Source organism: Barbus barbus, assembly GCF_936440315.1.
Source record: "Barbus barbus genome assembly, chromosome: 1".
In the NCBI taxonomy this organism is placed as follows: domain Eukaryota; kingdom Metazoa; phylum Chordata; class Actinopteri; order Cypriniformes; family Cyprinidae; genus Barbus; species Barbus barbus.
This window is the reverse complement of record NC_136729.1, coordinates 20,718,336-20,730,904: the sequence shown is the minus strand read 5'-3', so window position 1 is coordinate 20,730,904 and position 12,569 is coordinate 20,718,336. Positions and strand designations below refer to the sequence as shown.

Here is a 12,569-nt window from a genome sequence, read left to right as displayed (position 1 = left end):
ATCTAGATTTACATGTGCAGTTATAATCGAGCTACAATGGGTTTTTGCATAGTTGAGCTGCAGCCTTCATCTGTCTATTCAACTATAGGAAAAAAATGTGTAACTGAATATTTGAAGGACTGGGATTAAACTTTTTAAAAGTGCACTTAAACCTACATACTGTGCTTGTGTACAATAACGAGGTACTGCGTAGTGGTTGGATAGATGATAGGAATGTGAGATGTTCAGGCTTGTTCTTAAAAACTGCCATCTGACGAAGAGGGACAAGATGGAATAACGTAACTAGAGAGATAATATAATCCATTAAAAATGTTGGCCAATTTGAACGAGTTGAATAAAAACGGCCTTGTTCTTTCAAATGCATTTGTGTCAAACTGCAGCTGAGCTCTAACAGATGTGTAAGGTAATAAGAGACACGGTCAAATATGTGTGCACACACTAAAACACACACACTGACTCTGAGAGACAACGTACGGCAGGGCAAAGCACTTGGGAACTGACCTTTCACCCCAGCACAAGTGACAGAATGAACCAGCTGTCCATTAGAGCAACACAGTGAAAGAGAAAAGAGTGACAGACAGATAAAGAGATGTGAGGTACCAGAAAAAATACAAATTTCCATTTCCAGTGTTTGTCCTGACTCCTGTCCCAGGTGATCAGATGACCAGGCTATTGTGCATGAAAGTGGCACAGAGGTTTAGAGGGTGGAAACTTTGGCAGGGTACAATGCGATGATGGTACATCATTGGGGAATTATGAACACAAAAGAGACGTATAAACCTCTCTCTTTCTCTCCTCCCAAACCCCAATATAGACATTTTACTCCGTTATCAGCAGGCTGATAAGAATAAGGTTCCGGACAAGGGAACATTTATCTAGCATCTACTGACTTCCTGAAGAGGTGAAGCAGCTGTTGAACTATGACACCTCCCAGTCACCACATCAAATGACTGTCCAATGCTGCTGAACTCACTCACGAGTTCAGATCTACCTGGAACACCTTCCAGCGCTTAAATATAGCTCACTGCAAGAAAAACACATTCAGGAAATATTTATCAACTGGCTAACTACAGAAATAGTACCTAGTAAGACATTTTTCCAATAAAACGGATCCCCAGAGAGACAATTTTGCTTAAGAGAACAGGAAAGGAGAGCAGGCCTAAATATGGAACTACGTTCAACTCTAGCTGTCAGCAACATTTCATTTATAATTGTGTAGACAAGGATAAGATTCTGGCATGAAACTACTGCTTGTTTATAAAAAATCTGCATTAAAGCGATAGATACAAACATGTTTCTGTATGACTGACGTTCTTACGTGGAACACAAGAATTTGTGGTCTGAACAACTTTGAGTGTTATTTTTTGAGTGAATTACGACTTTAAGTTTGAGTTATGAAACACCAGAGAAGTTACGAAAAATCGGAAAAAATGGTGCCGTGCTAAAATCGAGCTCATCACATTCCTGGGGTGAGTGAGGCAGAAAATGAGAGCTGTCTGACATTCCACAAGGAATCAAACCTGATGCTCACACAAGTCATAACTGTTCAAACAGCCCTCAATGAGATCAACAAACTCTCGCCATGAGCATGTTTTTTTACAATCATTTACTGTGACAAGTTCCCAGTGACAAGAAATTTGCCAGTACAAATGAAAAATTAAACACTGTGCCAATCAGAACAGATATAATGTTTATTATATAAAGTTGTATGATGCTGGATTAATGATGGTTTGCTGGGGGTGGAGCTACTCAGCACATTTCTGCAGAAACAAACCAAGTAATGGACAAAAATTTACATCTGGTCAGGGAAAACTGTTTGAGAACCATAAATTTCTGTCCTTTCTGAACTGATTCAAATTAATTATCTTCCATTCTGAATCCGTGTCTTATTTTACATAAAGCTGTGTGCTGTGCTGACGTACAGATACAGAAGTATTGAAAAACATCCGTCTGGTGACAGCAGTGTAGAGTATCACATCAGAGTTCTCTGAATGCTTGAAGAGTGGCAGTCTTCAGACGGCCCACATGCTGACCCAGAGACGACAGGCCAGCGCTCTGATTCACACTGCCACTGCGCTGGCGTCAAGCTGTAAACAGTGTGCCTGAAGCCAAGACTCATAGGAGGCTCCATCCATATAAAGCTGTCTACTCAAAACAATCAAATATGCATCATTAGCAGCATTTGGGGCCCACAGTAATTCTTCATGGCTTTGTGGAGTATGACCAATTGATGTGCGTGTGTGCGTTTTTGATCCTCTGGCGCTCTTGCCCAATTTTGCAGTCAAATCACAAAACTTGATCCAGCAGGTTAGGATGGGATAGGTAACTATGTCCTACAACACTGAGAATTTTGAAGAAATCACTACGCTACTAGGGGTGTAAGAAAATATCGATACACATGAGTATCGCGATATTTTGTTTGGCGATACTGTATAGATTCTCCAAAACGGAATATCGATATTAAAAAAAAAAATCATACAAGATTCATGGCAGTTGTTCCGTTTTGAATTCATATCCCGACTGCTAGTCTTCATCTCTGAACTTAAACAGTGACAGGAAATACTATATCAGGGCACTCCACTAATGTTAGCGTTAATATAGTTTGCTGCCAGTAATGGAGGATGAAAGAATTGTTCCAGTTCTCGTTTCGGTGTACAAAGCTGAAGTGTGGCGCCATTTGGGCTTTTGCGTGTCCCGTGTTGAAGAGCCTTTGCGCGGCGGGTGATAGAGTCGCCGTGCAGCTGCAGCTTTCTCGTAATTCGGGGGTGTTTAGTGCAGTTGGGGCGGTGCTCGTGTCGCGGTCTCGGCGATTCCACGCGGAACATAAATACAAACTGAAAAACCTGTGAAATCCGAGTTGAAAAGTTCTTAGAATGTTTAACATCTGTATTTATTTGATTGTTTTACAATTGTTTAGTTTTCTTTAGGAATCCTGCAATCACTTTATTTTTCATTGATATTAAGCAGATGTCATTTTTTGTTTAGATCAAATGTTATGACATTGTATGTCACAATTGTAAACTTAAACTGTGAACCTTTAAAGTAGTACTTAAAGGAGTCTATAAATATATATTTTTTTCTTTTTATAAAATACATTTTATACATACATTTGACTAAAGAATCATGTAAGCACTTGAATATTTCCCCTTTACTCGTACCGCACAAAAAGTGGTTCAGTAATGTTGAATGTTATAGGGACTGATTATTGCAAATGAAGATCCCAGTGTGTTCTGGTTAAACTATTTTTATTTATTTATTTTTTGCTAAGGTTTGCATATGGTGATGTGTTCTTAACGACAGCTTTCCTAAAAAATATATATCCTATTCCTAAAATAGGAAATATCCCAATATATCGCCTTGCTTACTGTATCGCAATATATCGTATCGCAACCCCTGTATCGTGATACGTATCGTATCGCCAGATTCTTGCCAATACACAGCCCTATACGCTACTGCACAGTACTTTGGGGTAATAACATGTTTAAGGACATTTACTATGGTAATACAACGGTGTTCTTTGAAGAACCTTGGTATACAAAATTGACGCCGCTTAAATCCAATGAGTAGGCAATACAACACAGGGACTTTAGGATAAAGACATGGCTGAGTGGCAATTGCTAAATTATACACGTTCATATGAATGAAATGCATACAAAGAGCAGACTTACAAGGCCGGCCCTGTAACAGCTTAGCTTCTAAGCTTCATGTGTCTCCTCAAAATAAACCCAGGGCTCCAGACAAAAAAATCGAGTAAGGAGCCATTGGCTCCTATAAAAGAAAAACTTAGGCGCCAAATTATTTTTTTAGGTGCCACAGAATAAAAGTGGTTTATTTTATTATTATCATTTTATTTTTCCCCCCTATTTTAACATTTCAATCATTTTGTCATGTGTTTATGTCTTATCTTTTCTAGGCTTTATCAGCATTTTAATCCATCTTGTAGATGATCAGGTCGACCGGGGGACTAAGGTTCACTTAAAGTGTGAATTAAATGTCTTTTACAACTTGAAATATACAGTCACAAAGAATTGTTCGTTACACAGAATCTGTAGCAATATCATGGACCATAAGCATCACTTGGCAACTGAGTGCAGTGCATCCTATAAATGTTGTCACGTCTTTCACACATTCAGTCTGTTTTTCTTCATTAGTAAAATGCAATTTTATAGGAGGAGTTGAATCATGTACAACAGAATAAGTAAAAATATTAATATGCAACAGCGCATGAATATAGCAAAACGCTCCTCTTTATAGTTATTTTTCTAGCTGACTGATGAGTTTATGGACACTGAGTGGTTATTCTGAGGTAAATGTATTACAATGCAATGTTTACAAGCTTTATACATTTCCTCAGTTTGAAACACTGAATGAGCTTTTACATAAAACATTTCAGTAAGTTGTACTATAGGCTTTCTTATTGCCTACCTTTTGATCATGTTCATTTCATACTATAGTAGTAAATCGAAATATATAATGGGTTCACTTGCTGCTTTAACTGAGGTGCTAAAGAGATCGCGCCTGAGCATTAAGTGCGATACTCTCCGCTCGCGCGATCCGGACGCATACACGGACCGTGTGGACGCGGGGTACTGGTGTTTATATTACCGAAAGTGTGCGCTTGTGGTCCGCATTAAAGAGCACCCAAACCGCATCATTTGAATTTCGTAGCATTTTAAAGCTGATACTTTTTTTATTAAAAAGTAAGACAGCACAAAGCTTTTTGCGATTACTGGATGGCAAGTGCGCTTCAAATAACAGGAAGTCCATGCATTAACAGAACACAGCATAGACTATAAGATCTCGGAGTATGAAGCGGGAATTGAAGAACGGATTTATATCCGTTTTGCGAAGACACATTTATGTGGCCAAGTGTAAATGGGGAAACGTTTTAACAAATCATATAGATATCCGATCAGAGAAAATGCACGAAGTGACCAGGTGTAAACAGGCCCTTTCAGGTCTCTCTCACTGCGTTCAGCAGACTGTGTGCGGCAGAGACGAGGACTGTTTGAAACTCTTTTCAGTAAAACTTTGATGCGCATCGTCTTATGTAAGTTTAATACGTGAACATAACAAAAGATGTGAGCGCAAAACAATCGGGAAAAAAGTCCTTTCATGCAAATTATATATAGTCGCCAGTGGCGACTATATATCAAAAACAAAAACTTCACTCGCAAATTAATATTTTTGGTCGCAAATGCGACCATTTTAGTCGCAGTTTGGAGCCCTGAAACCCCATCTAATTTTAATCAGTCTATCCCTGAAATCCAAACCTGTAGATGGGACTCCATCTAAACTCACTGGCACATAATCAGTCAAATACACAACTCAAAATCCTGAGTCCTTGGGTCTTTGGGGTTAATCTCCAGAACGGTGTACAACTTCAGAGCGGCTACATTGAGATCAAAGCCTATTCATGAGCTAAACACAAAAAAACATTGACTTTTGGCCCTCTGCCACTGATGGATTGAGTCCTCGTCTCTTCTATTGTGAAGCAAGACTCCATTGGCTGAGAGCTGGATTGTGTGGCGACACTGTCTGGGGCTGAACTCAGCAGGATGTGACAGTGTGGAAGGGGTTACATAAATTTGGGGGGGTCCCAATGTTTGACTTTGGCACAAGCAATGGGCACCAACTGTGAAGATAAACACAATTTAGAAGATCACATGACAACATAGTACAGCCATTCTAGGACATTCAGTTACCCTTTACACATCCTATAAATTTAGACTTCAAGCGAACCTAGATGTGTGCTTCTAAGGGCAATTATATTTAACAAATGTCTGTGCAAGCTAACAGGTCAGTGTGAATAATATGAGCAAGTTTCAGTTTAAACTTGTGGTCTGACAGATTTTTTTCAGTGTTATCACAGCGATTATGGACACAACTCTACTGGCTTCTGCTAAAATAGGTGTCAGGGTGAAAAGGACAGTGGGAATTCACCTATACACGAGTGTTTACATGTTGTCACTAAAATGTGCGCACATGTTTATATTTATGGTCCTCATTTTCGTCCTTACATCTACAAATGACTACTTATAGAGAGACTACAGTTGAAGTCAAAAGTTTACATACACCTTGCAGAATCTGCAAAATGTTGATTATTTTACCAAGTAAGAGGGATCATACAAAATGCACGCTATTGTTTATTTAGTACTGACCTGAATAAGATATTTCACATAAAAGATGTAGTCCACAAGAGAAAATAATAGTTGAATTTATAAAAATGACCCCGTTCAAAAGTTTACATACACTTGATTCTTAATACTGTGTTGTGTATTAGTGAAAACTTTTGAACAGAATGAAGATGAGTAAATTTTTCTTGTTTTGCCTAAATATCATATTTTTTTCATTTAGTACTGCCCTTCAGAAGCTACAGAAGATACTTAACATGTTTTCCAGAAGACAAATTAAGTTAAATTTACCTTGATCTTCAAATTCAAAAAGTTCTTAATGCATGGCTTTTCCTTCTGGAGCATCAGTGAGCGTTTGAACCTTCTGTAATAGTTGCATATGAGTTCCTCAGTCGTCCTCAGTGTGGAAAGATGGATCTCAAAATCATACAGTCATTGTTGGAAAGGGTTTCAAATACACAAAAATGCTGGAAAACCAAAGAATTTGTGGGACCTGAAGGATTTTTCTGAAGAAAAGCAGACTGTTTTGCGTCTCTGAGCAACATGAAGGTGTTTGTTCCTGAATGAATCAACCGTTAAATGATTCGGTTCAGTCGCAATGACTCACTTATTAACAGTGACTTTCTGCCACCTACTGGCGGTTTTAATATCACTTTTAAAGTATATTTTCATTTTTAAAATAATTTTAAATATCAGTATTTAGTGTTTTATGTTTAAAATGTCAAAAAATGATGCATTTCTAACTGGTTAAAGCACTCCATGTCCCTCTGAGCTGCATTAAATAGAGTGTAAATAAATACTAAATGCCACTTCAGATGCAACTTCAGCAAAGATTCATTTTGATAATACTGGTTTCATTGTGTATTATCATAATTGACTAATTAAATGTAACAATTTGACTCAAAAGATGTACACTTTTAGGAAAAAATTGCTTTACTAAAAGGTAAAAAATCAATTTAAACTTAAATGAAAAGATTAATTAATCACTGATGTGAACTGACCACACAGAATATGAAGAATATCAAAAACTGCAGCTGTCCACGGTAGTCAGATTTCAGCACTATAACACACTCTGCAACATATCGTCTAATTATCGTTACTGAAAAAAAAAAATAGAGATATAATTTTTTTCTCAATATCGCACACCCCTAATGCAAACTTTTGACTTCAACTGTATATGCAGCCAACATTGATGACAATTTATTAAAGGATGAAGACAGTCTGTGCTCAGATTATAATTTTAGCATGTGAGTTAATGAATTGGCATGAAAATGACTGAAGATTAGCATCAATGCTTCAAAGGAAACAAGTCAAAGCTTGATCCCATACATTACAGTTTGGTTGCTAGTGTATGCAGGACGAAACAGTGAAATCCCTTAGCATTGCATAGTACTCTCTCGCTACTCCACATGTCTTGAGTTGTGTCTGTATGTAAAGGTTGTCCCAAAGAAAGATGACCAGTGCACCATGATTTATAGGAATGTAGGACAAAATTAACCCTAAAGGTCTTTAGTCAACATCCCTGAACTCTGCCTGAATCCCATTACATCACAATGACATTTAAAAATGCTTCCCTTTTACTCGGACATCTGTTAACGTTCACACTAAAAACTATTTAAAACCAAGCCGACTATCCTAAACGTGCTGGATGTTCTATCTTTGTACACATCACTACATCAGAGCGCTCTAGCTGCATAACATACATGTGGCCTTGCAGGGTCAAATTTTAGAACCTGTAAAGAAGGTTAATTGGTTAGTCCAAGCAGATCATAATCCCCATGTAACCTGTTCCACCAAATAGAATTTGCAGTCTTGAGGACTATCCAGCCAAACATTAGCAGGGTTTGGAATGGAATGGACCTGACCATAACCAAATGTCACAATCTGAGTGCTGAACTAACATGACATTTTGTTTATTTAGTTGTGGGAAGGATGGAACAGTGGTTTTCTGTTCATATCTAGAATATCAGACAGAAAGGAACAGAAGGGAGCAAGAGAGAGCGAGAAAGAGGGTGCTGTGATCATGTTTTATACTCTATATTGAACAGGTCTGATGAGGAGAAGCATCGCAAGCATTCCTCAACCTCAACAATATAAAGAGCTGCCATGAGATATGCTTTGCTGTTATCTCTCTCTCTTACACACACACAAATCAAAGTTTGTGGTCTATACGATTTTTTTATTATTTTTATTTTATTAAGCAAGAGCACATTACATTGATCAAAATTTACATTAAATACATTTATAATGTTACAAAAGATTTCTAATAAATGTTGTTATTATGAACAATTCAATCCTAAAACACGTTAAGTATATGAAGTATTGATAATCACAACAAATGTCAGCTTATTAGAATGATTTCTGAAGGCCCATGTGACACTGAAGACTGGAGTAATAATGACTATTAAAAATTCAGCTTTACACAGGAATAAGTTACATTTCCAAAATATTAAAGTAGAAAACAGTTGTTTTGAATTATAGTCATAATTCAAAATATTACATATTTTAAGGTATTTTTGATCATATAAATGCAACCGTGGGGAGCCTAAATGTTTTATTATATTTCTAAAATCATGCCAACCCCAAACATTTGAATAATAGTAGTGGAATGTGTGTGTGTTTCCTAAAAGGGGTGTATTGTCATATTTATTTTACTTCTTCAGACTGCCCTAAAGGTAAGTATAGTCTCAGACACACATATCAGACAAATTTGCCCACTAGCAAAATATAGCCTCACATTTACAAACAGATGCCTACACATTAAATATCATAGACAAGGTGTTTGTTATTACTGGTGAGCCACCCTAGTCATAAAAAAGACCCTGCAGCTGCCTTTCTCATGAAGCCTCTTGAAGAACAGAGTCATAATCTTAGAAGCACGCAGCGTTACTCTGAAGGGTTAAAGTTTAACACATCAGAGCAGGCTCAAGAACAGCGCTCTACCTGACAACAGATACAGACAAACCTCAGACCTCTCTGAAGCATCTGAGTAAACCTGCTCTTCAAACACAACTACTAGATAACCCAGTGACCCTTGGACAAATGTCTCTACAGCGAGGTGGGTCGAATTAAAGATCGCCTCACCGCCAAGTTGCCCAGAGACACAAAAAAGGACACAATAAATGGACCTAATTTAAGCCTCCGACATCTTGACAAGCAGTGGTGGGCTTGAATGAATGAGCGGGAGGCTATTTTGCTTTTAAACACATTTGTTTCCAGTTACCTCTACAGCTATTGTGAGCTACAGATTACTGAGCCAGAGCTGCAGTGTTTCCTGAAAAACTGAACCATCTGCAGCTTGGCCGGTTTGGGGGATTGGATGTTTAGATTGACTCTGTAAATTGTACCCAGCTCACTCAATTACAAGGACAGAGCGATTGCTCACAGGACAAGCCCACCAGCACTCTTGGAGACGATACACTCCAGGTCAGAGGAAGTGTAAGAACAACGAATGTTTGTGGTTCAATCAGCAAATGTAGCACAAGTGAAGTGACATACTGCCACGTATGGTGACCCATACTCGGAATTCGTGCTCTGCATTTAACCCATCCAACGTGCACACACACACACACACACACCGTGAACATACACCCGGAGCAGTGGGCAGCCATTTATGCTGCTGCGCCTGGGGAGCAGTTGGGGGTTCGGTGCCTTGCTCAAGGGCACCTCAGTCGTGGTATTGAGAGTGGAGAGAGCGCTGGACATTCACTCCCCCCACCTACAATCCCTGCCGGACCTGAGACTCAAACCCACAACCTTTGGATTACGAGTCCGACTCTCTAACCATTAGGCCACGACAATAGCGTAATTGTGGTTTGGAGTGAAGAATGAGCATATGAGTGTACTAATAACAACGTACTTCAACTTTGACCCTCTTCGTGCCCCCCGTTCTTTCCTTCTGGACCCATTTTCAATATCAACCCGGCAAACCCAAACACAAAAGATGAGGGTAAATTGAATCCACACGTCAGTGTTTTCAAACTCGATGAGGATGAAGAAAATATGGTTTCAGATGAAACATATCGCCTCCATTCTTCAACTTCAGGGCAGCAGTCAGCAGTCAGAACGAAAGGACAAGAGTGTTGTACACATACACACTTTCCTTTCTCTTTGCATGGCTGACCTCTTTATAGAGATGTAAAGGAGACGAGTGTAATGCAGAGAACAGCTGGAGTGACAGGCCTGAGCACACACACACATTTGGAAGACCCTGATAGTCATGAAGAGAGGTCACACACAGACACAGTCAAACTGGCTCTATGAAACCTACAGAAAAACAGCAGCACGCAGTCAGCTCTCAGCGGAGCGTATTCATGCTGAATCCACAGTTTCACTCCCCTTGGCTGGTTCACCTGCGTCAAGGACACACACTCTGAGCACTTATTCATTAAAAACACACACTGACTAAAGGTCCTATTCACCTATAACACGGATAACCAGCACACTGCATCACCACAAAGAAGTTCCCCTATAGCTAAAGTCTAGTCTCACACTGTTGTCACAGTCAATCAGCAGCAGTACAGTAAAACTCAGCAAAAACAGCAACAGTACCCCCTGTCTCCCACCCCTCCCCCGTCTCAACCCCCGTAAGGTAAAGCCATTAGCACCTCTAAACTCAAGAGTTGTCTGTACTCACCATGCTGTAGGCTGATTGTCCTTGCCTTCATTAGATTCATTTTCCAGCGAGTCCAGCGGCGTCCTGTGCCGCGGTTAGGTGTGTGCATGTGTGCTGAGTGGGCAAGTTTGTTTGTGTGTGTGTGTAGCTCACTAACCCTTCCAAACTGCAGGTCTCCGACACACTGACACACTCCCCGGTCCCACACACTGCAGCAGCTCACGAGGTAGAGACCGCCCACACACTCCCTCCCCTCTCACACTGCTTGCCTATCTGTCTGTCACTTAGACACTTCTGACCACACCCACAACTCAAAGACCCTCCCAGTCACACTCTACATTAGCTGCTGAGTAAAGCAGACACAAGGGAAAAATCATGTCAACGTATCACAATCAAAAGAAAGTATTTAAGGCATAGTTTACTCAAAAATATATATTTAATGGGCACCAAAACTGTTTGCATGCCAACTTTCTTCAAAATTTCTTCTTTCATGTTTCACAGATGAAACAAAGTCATACAGGTTTGAAAAGCCATGAGGGTGAGTAAATCATTCATTTCCATTCTTAGGTAAAGCATCCCATTGATTTCCCATTGTTTTCACACAATCGCACATCAAATTCTGATTAGCGAAAATCATCCAACCAGTGTTGGTAATGTTACCTAAAACTATTAAAACTTTCCAGTAACTGAAATAAACTTAAAAAAAAAACTTTTTTAAACTAACAAAGATAAGTTGAAGTACTTAATTAACTAACACTGAAATAAAAATAAAGCTAAACAGACATGACAACTAATAAAAATGACAAAAGCAGATGAAAAGTGTAAAACTTTTAAAATTACAAGTGAAAATATGAATATAAAAGCCAATTCAAAATATTAATAAATAAAATACAGTCAAACCAAAAATTATTACCAGATTTAATTAGTTTTTTTTTGTTTACTAGTGGGTGCAGGACACTATAGTTTATAAATGTAAGTGAGGATAGCAAAATAAAGGGAACTGTGACATATTAGACCAAAGAAATCTTCATAAAGTGGACAACCAGTAAAATTTGGGGTCAAAAATTATTCAGACACTTTGACCTGACCATGTTTTGCTTAAGTGTTTTTCTTTAATTGCTAATGCAAACTTTTTACATGGACCACAGACTGACCAAAATTAAGTACACAATTAGATAATACCAATTTAGGTCAATCAATTACCAAGCAATGCTTAAATTTAACAGCTGAATAAATTTGGTTGATTGTAATCCATTACATACTTTTCTATCAAAGTCATCTGACATTATCAAGATGAATTTGTTCTGACACAGTTTAACTTTGAGTTCTTGTCATATTTTATTACCATTTTCTAAACTATAGCAAATAAACTGTGATATAATGTGAGAAATGTTGAAGCTGTCTGAATTTTTTTTTGGTTTGACTGTAATAGCATATAAATAATATTACTATAATACATCTACTGAACTCACTGACTCTGTGATGTTATAAATAGAAACAGCACTTTTAAAATTAAATGTTTACCAAAATACATCATTCAGTCAAATTTAATTTACTGCACAGGACTCTTGAGAAAACACAGTTGGAAACACTGTAATCTGGCTTTTCAGTGAGAAAGTTACATACACCCAGAGACTGCCTCCCTGCTGACAGAGTGAATGGACACAGAGCTCTAGTGGGAGGAGAAATGATGACACTTGATCTGCTCACCACTGTCTAAAAGATGAGAGGGGATCAACCAGGAGAAAGACAGACAGTGAGAGGTAAAGTGAACACGGGGCACAAGGGGCCAGTTCCTCAGTCAAACGCACAGCTGGTCT

The 12,569-nt window shown here is 38.6% G+C and overlaps 1 protein-coding gene across 1 annotated transcript in view; it reads right to left on the bottom strand.

Moving 5' to 3' along the window:
- LOC306865242 (uncharacterized protein) overlaps positions 1–11,039 on the bottom strand; it is a 67,812-nt gene extending 56,773 nt beyond the window's left edge. Inside the window, exon 1 of the mRNA XM_079409736.1 lies at positions 10,771–11,039. Coding sequence (XP_079265862.1) covers positions 10,771–10,773 — 3 coding nt within the window. The 5' untranslated portion in view covers positions 10,774–11,039. The remainder of the gene's footprint in view (positions 1–10,770) is intronic.
- Between the last annotated feature and the right edge of the window lie 1,530 nt (positions 11,040–12,569).